We start from the raw sequence: 12,026 nt of genomic DNA, 5'->3' as shown, positions 1-12,026 counted from the left end.
CTTGGCAACAAAATCCGTGTTGTTAAACGTTGCTAGGGAAGTCGCAGAGCTAACTTTAAAATTGCTACTCAGATGTTGACAGTTCACTGAAGGTAACACTACATTATCATGATTTCGATTTCTTTGAATAAAGGAACACAAATAAACGGAGACTTTATGTTAATCCGGCTGAAAAAGATTTAACAGGAACGTTATCTAGCTCAGCTAGCTAGAATATAAATGCTGTGGTTAGCATTTAGCATTGCTAACCACAGCAGAATTGATACCCAGTGTCCATAAAATAGTGGAAATGAAACAGCTGCTTTTGTTGTGAAACTTTCTGGTTAGAAAGTAAAACGCGTAAAAGTGGTAAAATATGTTAAAGTTAGAAATAACTTTATTTTTGGTAAAGTAAGTAAGTAGCAATGTTCGCTAGCAGCAGTGATTTGACTGATTGAGTCAAACATTTGAGTTTTTAACCGCTAAATGTGACATTGTTTAGCGATGTCAGCTATAACAACAACATCTGAATTATATTCTGCGCTAGAAGGACAATAAAAAGCGATACTAAACTTAAAGGTTTGGTTTTCAAATCACAAATCAGAGTTCGCTTGTGTGGAAAAGTTACAGATGAAAAATGTATTTGTAACGGGCAAATTTGTTAGACCAAAGTAACAATGTATGCTGTTAGGGATGTACAAAACGAAACAGAAGCGCTTGATTTATGTAGAAAACGTTTTTGATTGTGAAATAACAGAATACCGCAAACTTAAATGGAATCTCAAAATGCAGATAGTCCACCAAATTTAGCAATGATACATATAAAAACTTAAGGACACCAGATGTTATGCTGGAGCTCCCTGATCTAAACCTAACTGACGTAGCAGTGGTTACATGTTCAGGTTTGAATCTTAACATCTAGGATTGCTTTGAAATTTCCCTCCAGTTTACCCTAATTTCCTTCCCTCTGTCTGCTGAAAAACGGCATTTCTGTTTAGATGCTGCCATGTGGGTCATGGTGGTAGATGTAAGTTTAATTTTCTGCTTTTAATAGTATTCTGCATGTAGATATAAAGTTTAATTTCACTTTCCTGTCATCAGACTGTCTTCTTCCACTTATCTTCTGTATTTCAACAATACCTTTCCTATTCTCTGCCACCTCAGCTCCTCTAGGCAACTTATTTTACATTTTACTGAGATACTTTCTGTTTATTTGCAGGTCTTCTAATAGCAATGAAAAAGCTTTATCCAGCTCACCACAGCTTGTTTCAGACATGAAGAAAGGATGACTGAGAATGGAGAGGACTGTACTCTCAACCGCCCCTGTGAAGCTCCTGGGAAAGGAGACTATGGTGACGTAGAAAGCAAGATTCCCAAAACTCCTTTAGTTGATGTAAAATCTACCAACAAGAACAATGATGCAGGACAGGCAGACAGGGAGATCCCTGTGTATCTGCCTCGCCCTCCATCAATACCCAAAGTCTCAAAGTTTGGCAAAAGTGTGTCTGTGGAGGATAGCATGAGGACCAGGAAACTGAGAAGCAGCCAGGAGAGTCTGAGTGACAGAGCAGAGACGGGTTCCTCCACAGACTCTCTCAAAGATGACCAAATATCTCAGAGAAATGAGCAGAACTCCAATTCCAGACCCCAGCCTGCATTCGCAGTGGGATCTCCGGTCTTCCAGGACAGGAAGAGCCGGCAGCCTCAGCACGAAGCTCAGCCGTACAGGCAGCAGAGCGTCTCGGACGACCAACGGGGGAGAGCCGCCAAGGCGCGGCTGTCTCCAGTGCATCCCACAGGGCCGCTGCCCACTTTGGACAGCAACTTTGCGTCAGCCACTTTACGGGCAGCTAATAGGATTGACAGGGATTGTTTGGATTATGGCATGCTGGTCAAAGAGAAGAGCGGTGAGTGCCTCCACAGGAACCTGAGCGACAGCCGGCTTCTGGAGAACATGGGGTCGGACAGCACCTCGGTAAACTCCATGAAGTCCATCTACAGCGTACTAAGCCCCATCAGACCCCAGGATGTTCGAAACAGGTAAGGTGGACTTAGGACGCCGTGTAAGTGCCGGGCTCAGATTACCATCAGGTTGGCATTAAGGGTTTTTTGTGTAGCTTACTCTTCTTGCTATAACAGGGTCATTAGATGCTGATTACTTTTAGCAAGGTTGATATGGATGCTTAAAATCCTTCAAAATGCTTGAAATTCATATATTTTTTCAAGGTTTGGAAAGTGCTTGATATTCAGACTACACCGTTTTGTAATAAAGTGTAATCTAATGTTTGAAAGCCTAAATTTGGAAAATGTTATTTACAGTTGAAAAAAAAATATTTTCATGCACCTAAAATATCAAAAGACAGACATTTTTTCACTGTCTGAAGTTAGAATTACCAAAATTATTTCTATTTGTAAATGCCAGAAAACTTAGCGAGAAAACATTTTTTAGAGATTTTTTTTTGTAACTTATTTTGTGTTGTAGCATTTAATTTGAGCAGAAACGTAATTTACCTTAAAATAATTTGTTTGGATTGTTTTAGTCTAATGAATGTTTCTTATTCCTAATAATTATTGATCTGTGTATTTTAAATAAAGTTTGGCTTATGTTTTATATGCTAAACAACATTATTGAAATTGGGGGCTTTTTTTTCATTAGTGTTTTGTTTTTGGACCAGTCAGGTGTTCAGGAGAGACACATTTCAAAGCATAAGATTTTATTTTATTTTAATTCACTTTGTCCTTGTAGAATGTAGAATACTGTTACAAGACATTACTAATAACAGCTATAAGTGAAGTCATATAATTGTGAATTGAAACTATCTTTTTGAAATTAATTTGCATTGTTTTTATGTCCAAAGTTCAGTGCTGGAAAAGTTTGAAAATTTACCTTGAAAAGTCTTGAATTTTATTGTGGAAAAGGTGTATGAATCCTGTTCTAGGGTTACAGATTAGAAATAAAGAGAATATATTGATAATAGCATAATAATGCAAGACCAATAAACTTTAATTTTGTAAATAATACTTACCATTGTAACTGGAAGATATTTTAAACATGCAAAATAAAACGTGACAAACAGACACAATAATAAAACATAAATAAGAACCACTTACAACCAAAATAAAGTCGATTATAATGTCTCTCTAAACAAAATTTCCCTTCAAAAAACATTAATCATTAGAATCAAACTTGTCAATTCAGTTTATCATGCGATCAAATGCTTAATTGCGACAGGCTTAATTAATACATTAACACAAATGTCTTCTCGCATCTTTGTGTTGTTTTTCAAAAACGTCAAAGAAAAAAAATTGCAAAATACCAAAATTTTGTTTTCCTTTTCTGTTGTGTTTCCCTGCAACTTCAGGTTTTACAAATTTATTATGTGCCAACATCTTGAGCAGGAAGAGTGGTGTTAGAGAATATACTTGTTCAGCCTCATTTTTGACAGGAATGAAGCCAAAAATGGGTAACAGACTATGATAGTTTTTCTCTTGTCAGCAACTATTAAAGACAAAATCCAAGGTTTTCGTTTCAGCAGATTGTTTTGGGGGGTTTTTTCACGTTAGATGTCAGCTGTGATGCAGAAACTAATCCTAATTTTGTTTTCTCTCAGGAGTTTCCTGGAGGGGAGCATGCTGGGAAGCGGTGCCTTGCTCGGGGCTGAGGAGCTGGACCGCCACTTCCCCGACAGACAAGTCGGTGTTTACGTCGTCACCTGGAACATGCAGGGAGAGAAGGTAGGAGGAAGCATCACACACCCTTACAGCATGTCGTTGACCTCCAGGTCATAACCAAACGTCTGACCTTTCAGTTCTTACCAACCAACCTGAACGATCTCCTCCTTCCGACGGACTCTGACTTTGCACAGGATTTATACGTCATTGGGGTTCAGGAAGGCTGCCCTGACAGGTACGTCCAGGTAGAGGGTTTTTATGATTAATGTTGAGTTAATGATCAATTTATATGCATGTGTTTGCTTGTAGGAGGGAGTGGGAGACCTGTCTTCAGGAAACTCTGGGACCTCACTATGTTATGCTTTACACGGCATCGCATGGCGTTCTCTATCTTACCGTGTTTATCAGGAGAGACCTCATGTGGTTCTGTTCAGGTCTGTCCTCTATTGTCTCTCTGCTGCTTATCTTTACATGGTGAATGAATCATTTCAATCACTTGAAAATGAAAGTCCACCTGCTGCCTTGAAAATGCAATTAAAGTCAACAAGAAAATTGTTTTGTTTTTAACTCAGAAATTAAAGTTCATGAAATTGATTTAACAACAGGAGACAAGTTGTCTAAACATTGTTTTTTTAAGTTCATTGGTCTTGAATTGTGAGTTTTAACTAAATGCTGAAATTTAAACCAAATATTTTTTTCACAGTATGCAAGAACAAAACTGCCCTCACCTAGTTAAAGAGCCACATTCCTATATTATTTTCTCTCACAATATCAAGTTAAAATAGCTGCTTATTTTGCTTTAGAATAATTACATTTGTTGTTTCAAATTGCATGAACAAAATTTCTGATCTGATCATAAATTTTATTAAACATCACAATAAAAACATTAGTGAACAGGACATTATCCTCAAGCTTTACAAACTGACAGTGTAATTAAAATAAACATAACACACACTGGATACAAAAACATGCCGCTAAGCACTCTGGGAAATAGTTCCCACTCCTGTCTTTTTCTTCTTTCAGTTTTTAAGCGCTAACCTAAAAACTGTTGGTTATTCGACTCTTGTAGGTTTGACAAAATTAATAAAAAGTTAACACAACTTACTACTGTCAGTTTATCTTTCACAAACTCAAAATATAGATTCAAAATCTAAAACTCACTAAATTTATTTTACTTTGACTTTGTTTTATAGTTTTAAAGTCTTATCATGATATTTTGTAGTAATGCGATAACGATAAAAAGATGATAAGAATTATTAATTCCCTCTTTTTAAAGCAACTGCATGGCAGTGACTGCATGACAAAGTGCTTCTTTAGGACTTTGGTCACAAAGAAATGTGATTTACATCTCTAAGCTGCACAAGTTAACGGCATTTAGTCATATTGTCAGATAATCGCATGATAAACCAAACTGACAATTTTGATTATAATAATTAATGTTTTTTGAAGGAAAATTTCGTTTAGAGAGACATCATAACTATTTTATTTACGGTTTTGGTTGTAAGTGGTTCTTATTTATGTTTTATTATAGTGACATTTATTAATACTGTCAATAAAAAAATCATGCTAGTAATGCATACAAAGTGAAGTTATTATGTATTATAGCCACAAACTTTGTCTTTAGAACCAAATTTAGTTCTAAAAACAAGTTAGTTTGACAGTTTTGGGGACGTTTAAACATGATAAATGATAAAGAATACAAAAATTCCCACTCATACAAGAAACTATCAGAGTTTTTCTTTTTGCTCCTTTCAAGTTTTTGTTGAAGTCCTTAAATAAAAATTGCAACATCAATTTGCTATGATATAAGCAAGTTTCTCATTGAACCACTAAAGTTGAATAACTGTTTTAATAATCTTAACTTTAACCCTTAGAATATTCAGCATACACCCAGATTTTTCATACTGATCCTCAGATTACAGTTAAAAGTCTCATATTTTTACATTTGTTCAATCTTTGTTGCCCTTGTCGCTCTCCTTTCATTTTTGAGAAAAGCGGCTGCCTGCATTAAGTTGTTTTGTGGGGTTTATTCCTGGGAAAGAATTATGGTGAAACTGGATTCTGGTAGTTTGTTTATTGAATTGAAATATTCTGGTCGCCTTGTCTCAAACACCAACTAATTTGAGAGTGTACGAGTAACAAGATTTCAGGGATTTTTCATTGAACTGTAAGAAGATATTGAGTTTAAAAAAACAAACATAAGATGAAACAGTTACTTAACTTGCTAAAGTCTTTAAGTATGTAAGTGTTTCGGTTATTTTTCATTATTATTAAATTTAAATCAGAGTGGCCTTAGAAATTCTTACAGAAAAATACAGAAATTTTGTGAACAATTTCAGGATATTATACATGTCTTATTTATTTTTTGTTAATTTTGGTTTTTAGTCACAAGATTTTCTTATTGTTTTGTTAAAATAGAGGTGGAACATGCCACAGTCACGACCAGAATCATCTCTCAGATCAAGACGAAAGGAGCCGTCGGCATCACCTTTACCTTTTTTGGAACTTCCTTTCTCTTCATAACGTCCCACTTCACATGTGAGTAGGTGTGTCTCCTGATGAAGATGGTAAAGAAGGTGTACTAAGACTAAACTGTTTTGTTGTTGTTTTGTTTCCTCTTTATCTCTGGATGATTCTGTTTCTTGGTTTTTCCTTCAGCTGGAGATACCAAAGTTTACGAGAGAATACTCGATTACAACAAGATCATCGAAGCTTTAGCTCTGCCCAAAAGCCTTCCGGACACCAACCTTTATCGCTCCTCGCCAGGTAAGACGTTACAGTGTCTTTAAATGTGAACAAATTAAAACAACAGCTGTGACTGTGAATGAGGTCTTTTTACAATGTAAACAAACGTCTTCCTTGAACATTTGAACATTCTTATCTTTATTGAATAAAATATATAACCAAACTTTTTCACTCACAAACAAAAGTTTGCAAACTAATATTACGCATTTCCTGCCAGAACTAAAATCTCTGACTGAACCCCTCAAACTAATTAATAATAAAAACAGTAATGTTTCTTTCTAATTACAAAATATTTTCCCAAAACTTCAGTCTTTTTTATTTAGTCATTTATTTGGTTTTTTGATTGTATGATTTTTTTTCTTATTTTTCCTTGATTAATTTATTTTGTATTTTTATATTTCTTTTCCTTAAAATATGTATCTCCTCTTGCTTAAATTTATCCTTTAATATCTCACATATCTCCCTCTTTATGCATTATATCTCGTCCTGGCTTTGGATGCGCTGTCCTTTAAATCAAAACCTTTTTTATTTCACGTGAAATATTTTTGTTTACTTGCAGCCGATGTCACCACAAGGTTCGATCAGGTCTTCTGGTTTGGGGATTTCAACTTCCGGCTCGGTAAAGACCGGGCGGAAATAGAAGCCATCATGAAGCGATCTGTAGGGGGCGATATGAGCCCTCTGCTGGAGCACGACCAGCTGTCAAACCAAATGAAGGACGGTACGTATGAGGAAGGCTGAAGATGGCCAATATGGCTGCTTGGTGAGAAGACAGAGCTAAGAAAATAAAATAATAAAATGACGAGAATAAAGTCCTAAAATTATGAGAATTACGTTATAAAATTACAATGAGAAAGTCATCAAATTCTGTGAATAAAGTCATAAAATTTTGTGAATAAAGTCGTACTATTAAGAGTATTGTCCTAATATTAAAACTTAATTCTTCTAATATGATTCTATTCTCAAAATATTGACTTTATTCTCATATTTTCACAACTTTATTCTTATATTAATATAACTTTATTCTCAAAGTATTTTAACTTTACTTGCATAATATTATGACTTCAACCTCAAAATATCGTGACTTTAATCTCATATTATTGCAACCATATTCTCATTATTTTGACTTTATTCTTGAAATATTCTGGCATTATTCTTGTATTATTACAACTTTTATAATATTACTTTATCCTCACAATAAGACTACAATCTAAAAATATTACAACTTTATTCTCCTATTATTTCGACTTTATTCTCATGCCTTCATGAATATCATGACTTTATTCTTTCATGACTTTTATCTCAAAATATTATAACTTTATTCTCGTATTCTTTCGACTTCATCCTACTAGTTTACCTCATAATTTTATTTTGTGTTTTTTTCTCAGTATGACCCCGGTATTTGGTACTCTGTCGTATTTGGTTGTCTGTCTCTGTGCAGGTTCGATCTTTAAAGGTTTCCAAGAAGCACCGGTTCACTTCTTCCCAACATATAAATTCGACATCGGCTGTGACAACTACGACACCACCTCCAAGCAGAGAACGCCCTCATACACAGTAAGAAGACAGCCTGCTGTTTTCAGCGTCTCGTTGCTCTAGGTCTTTGTGTGGTTTAGCGCGCTTGTTTTCTCAGGACAGAGTCGTGTTCAGGAGCAGGCAGGCCACCGACATACGAGTGCTGAAATACAACAGCTGCTCCAGCATAAAGACCTCCGACCACCGACCCGTCATCGCCGTCTTTCAGGTCAAACTTAGGCCGGGAAGAGACAAGTGAGTCCATTAAAGACTTTTTTCTGTCGGTCACCTAGTCCCAATGTTGTTCACAGCCGCAGCAGTTTTAGAATGTAAATTATTTTTATTTAACCAACATGTTTGTGATCATTTTTTTTCAATCACGTTTAATAAAAATGTTTTCCCTTCTCAATAATGAATGGAATCATAGCAGCCATGTATTTAACATGGCTGACCAGCTTTTAGTATGTTTCCAGTAGTTTTTTTTTACCATTTCTCTTTGGTGCTGAGCTCTGAATGTTTGCTGTTGGAAGGCCTTCAGGCCATCACCCTAATCTTTAACATCCTCCACAGATCTTCTATCAGATTCAGGTTAGGAATCTGTTGGGCCAGAAAAATAGTAATGAAACATGTTTACACCTAAAGCTGTCAGGGATATGAATAACTGCAAACTGTAAATTTAAATGGGTAATATTTTAATTTGCTCAGCTGATGGGATGAATTTGGATTTGTTGATTTTTAAAGATTGCTTCTCAAGAAACAAATCTGGAAACATTCAAGACCTTCTGGTCTTCAAAACTCAGAAGTTTTTTTTTCAGAAAATTTCTGAGATTACGCTAAAAATGTTTGTGTTTTTTGGTGGAAATTTACTGGAAGTAATTTTAATCTAATAACCTGTTAAAAATGGAGCTAAATTACATTACTTGGAAATTTCTGAGTTTCAAATGTTGAATTTTGAAAAGAAAATCCTTGTTTTTTCTAGAAAGTCCTTGAGATTAATCTAAAATTTTCCAAACTTTGTCTGGGCATTTTTTGACTTTTATAACTCAGAAATCTTCTTATTTTTTCTAGAAAATGTCTTAGATTAATCTCAAATTTTCCAAGTTTTATCTGGCAATATTTTTTCTTTTGGAGCTCAGAAGACTTATTTTTCTAGAAAATTTCAGTTTTTTCTAGAAAATGCCCACCTTTTGAAACTGAAATTTCTTTGTTTTTTGTAGAAAATTTCTGAGATTAATCCCAAAATTTAAGAGATTTTCTAACAAAGTTTTGACTTTGTTCTCAGAAATTTTTGTGGTTTTTTTGTAGAAAATTTCAGAGAATCTCAAAATGTTGGAGTTTTTTTTAGCTAATTTATGTATTTTGGAGCTCAGAACAAGGTTTCCCCCAGGAAACTTGCTAAGCCTGGTGGTTGGATGCTCGGCAGTCATTCATCTAGCAGCTGTTGTGTTTTTGAGTTAAAAAATGACAGGAAATTTTAAAATATCACCTGATAATTATGTGTTATTGGAAGATTAATATTTGAACACCAACTATAGTCTAAAAAATGCAAACATAAAATTTTTTTTAATAAATAAGCAAAGCTAAGTCTGGTGGGGGCACAAGTAAAGCCTGGCGGCCCGCCAGGCTTATAATACACTGGAGGAAACCCTGCAGAAATTTTTTGACTTTTCAAACTCAGTAGTTTTTTTTTCAGAAAATTTCTGAGATTACGCTAAAAATGTTTGTGTTTTTTGGTGGAAATTTACTGGAAGTAATTTTAATCTAATAACCTGTTAATTGACCATGGTAATTTGATTTTCCCTTTACTGTATTTGCTTGTGTGTTGGTCAGTATTCCTCTGTGTGGAGGACTGTTTGACCGGAGTTTGTACTTGGAGGGCATCAAGCGGAGGATGACGGCCAGAGAGCTGAAGAGGAGGGAGGCCATATCGAGCCAAAGCAGCACCATCTGCGCCATCTCTTAAACGTTCCCATGGACTCTCTGTGCCACGCGTGGAAATGGACCAAAACAAAAACCAGTGTTGTCTTAGCTGCTGGGACGACGGAGTGCGAGGACCATAAGGTCAGACAGATACGAGGTTTGCAGACATCAGCAGTCTGGCCTTTACTTATCTAGCCTTCTTTTCTCAAAACACGCAAAGTGAGAGGATTTCTCTTCGCACACATGCTTCGACTGACTCGACCTCATTCATCCTAATTTGTGTTTCACTAACATCTTTAGCCATAATGTTGCATTTTTATGATTAAAGGATCAAATGCCTTGTGATTTATAGTGCACTGAGCCTAACTATTGTGAAAACGCAGCTGTTTGGCTTTTTTTTTTTTTTTTTTTGGTCATACAATTTCTACCGAGGTTAGTAAAGTTTAAAGAGCATGAAGAAGAAAAAGGAAGGTACGACTTGTTTCCATTTCAGGGAAATCTGATGTTTTTATTTATATGAAGAACTTTAACTTTTCTTCAGGGAACTCACTTCTGTAAAAACTATGTTGAAATGTTTACCATCATTTAGGCTGCCCAGTCCTCATCATAAACACTAACTTTATGCCTTACCTCTCATCTAATCCCATAAATACTGTAAACTTTGAATGTACTGTATGTAGCACAGCTATGAACCTGCATTCCGAGCTTAAAAAGCATTCTGCTCGTATTTAAAAAAGAAAAAGTGCCTGTGGGTCTTGGTATCATGTCAACATGACCCGTCTTAATTTGCAACTTTTTATGTAACCTAATGTGTAATATCCGGTAATAAATGTGTGACAAATATAATTTTTTGCTTAATTTTATTAATGGCTGCAAAGTTTTACTGATGTTTGTATTTATTTTTCAGAGTGGAGACATTTGTCTTTAAATAAGAGAATAATAAAGTAGAGAAACTTGCTAAATATGAGCCATTTTACAGTAGTGGCCTGTTTATTCAGGGCTGCATGACATTTGATCCAGGATTTTTTGGGGGGAGTTTCAATAGAGATAAGTTTAACCTTCAATGATGTACAGATAATAAATGCTACATTATCAGTGTGAGGACACTTAGTTGGAACTGCAACAAATGCTTTAATTACAGCTACAAGTCCAAGTTTAAGTTTATTTCTTTGTTTATAAAAAACAGAAAGAATGGAAAAACATGTTTCAACTCTAAAATATTAGATTAGTATCAGCATAACAAACTGTGTCTCATTTTCCTCCAGTTTATAAATTGACCATAGATTTCTCCCTGAATTTTGCTTCATTTAGTTAAAATTCTGTGAAAAGAACCTATTTAGCACCTTTTTTACCCAATTATTTACCAAAAAACAAATTAGTAGGCAGTATTTTGCAGAGCGGTGCGCTCCATCCTGAAGCCGAGCGGCGACCTGAGCGGGGCGGAGAGCGGTTAGAGGATGGGACGCTCCAGGTGTTCGGCGCCGAACACAGCATGCTGGGGGGGGGGTTCTAAAATCCTGTTTAGAGTTTTACAGACAATAGAAAAAACACACAAAAACAGGCTAAAATTACTAACGTTTTTTCATATTTTATAAAGGTATGATATTCTAGTAAAATGATTAGTGCATACATCTGCGACAACTTTTCATGACACTTGTTTATTTAAAAATGCCAGATATCGACCCAGTACCTCAGAGAGCCGTTCTGGTGCATTCTCAGAAGTATACTGAGGAGCCATTTTCCTGCATATTTAGCCGATTTCCCAGCTTCCTGATTTGCAGCAGCTCTTTCTTCAGAAGGCCTTTCCACGTCCTGGATGTACTCAGACAAAAAGGCCTGGAATTCATCATACTCAGATCTAGACAGTCTGGTCACCTTTATTCCAATGTGTTTATCTCTACATATGTCCTCAAGGGCATTCAGATGTTTGTTGAATTCTTCAAATGTCATATTTCTGATCCTATTAAGGTCCTCCAACCAGTCTTTAAAAATAGGGTTCCTTTGCTCACTCATTGTTATTCCGGTCTGTCTGGACAAATACAATAAAAGTTAAATGTTTTCTATTATTTTTGCGTTGGGAAACACCTTTTGTCCCAGAAATCTTACGTTTTAAGTCTGTTGTTCAGAAATGAATCGTTTTCTTGGTTCTGTAAGGTTTGACACTGTAGAATTCAGGAATGCAGCTTTATGATAAC

The 12,026-nt window shown here is 35.6% G+C and overlaps 1 protein-coding gene across 3 annotated transcripts; it reads left to right on the top strand.

Annotated features, from left to right (window-relative positions):
• On the top strand, positions 1–10,673 carry inpp5e (inositol polyphosphate-5-phosphatase E). 3 transcript variants are annotated; one of them, XM_032579392.1, is made up of 12 exons: positions 7–92; positions 978–1,006; positions 1,199–2,019; positions 3,591–3,714; positions 3,789–3,886; positions 3,961–4,085; positions 6,070–6,189; positions 6,310–6,417; positions 6,956–7,117; positions 7,838–7,953; positions 8,030–8,166; positions 9,742–10,673. In XM_032579392.1, the coding sequence occupies exons 3-12, from the start codon at positions 1,265–1,267 to the stop codon at positions 9,872–9,874; spliced, it is 1,878 nt and encodes a 625-aa protein (XP_032435283.1). In that variant the 5' UTR covers positions 7–92; positions 978–1,006; positions 1,199–1,264; the 3' UTR covers positions 9,875–10,673. The 3 variants fall into 3 exon arrangements, with proteins under 3 accessions (XP_032435282.1, XP_032435283.1, XP_032435284.1); XM_032579391.1 differs by lacking the exon at positions 978–1,006 and having other exon boundaries at positions 1–92; XM_032579393.1 differs by lacking the exon at positions 7–92 and having other exon boundaries at positions 109–1,006.
• The last annotated feature ends 1,353 nt before the right edge of the window (positions 10,674–12,026 follow it).

The sequence above is a fragment of the Xiphophorus hellerii genome, chromosome 12 (genome assembly GCF_003331165.1).
Source record: "Xiphophorus hellerii strain 12219 chromosome 12, Xiphophorus_hellerii-4.1, whole genome shotgun sequence".
NCBI classification, from domain to species: Eukaryota; Metazoa; Chordata; class Actinopteri; order Cyprinodontiformes; family Poeciliidae; genus Xiphophorus; species Xiphophorus hellerii.
This window is presented reverse-complemented; position numbering and strand designations above follow the sequence as displayed.

Excerpts from the sequence above, each read along its gene's own strand:
- inpp5e (XM_032579391.1), top strand. The coding sequence starts at position 1,265 with ATGACTGAGAATGGAGAGGACTGTACTCTCAACCGCCCCTGTGAAGCT. Across the intron at positions 7,118-7,837 it reads GTCAAACCAAATGAAGGACG|GTTCGATCTTTAAAGGTTTC; the intron begins GTACGTATGAGG and ends GTCTCTGTGCAG. Across the intron at positions 7,954-8,029 it reads AGAGAACGCCCTCATACACA|GACAGAGTCGTGTTCAGGAG; the intron begins GTAAGAAGACAG and ends TTGTTTTCTCAG.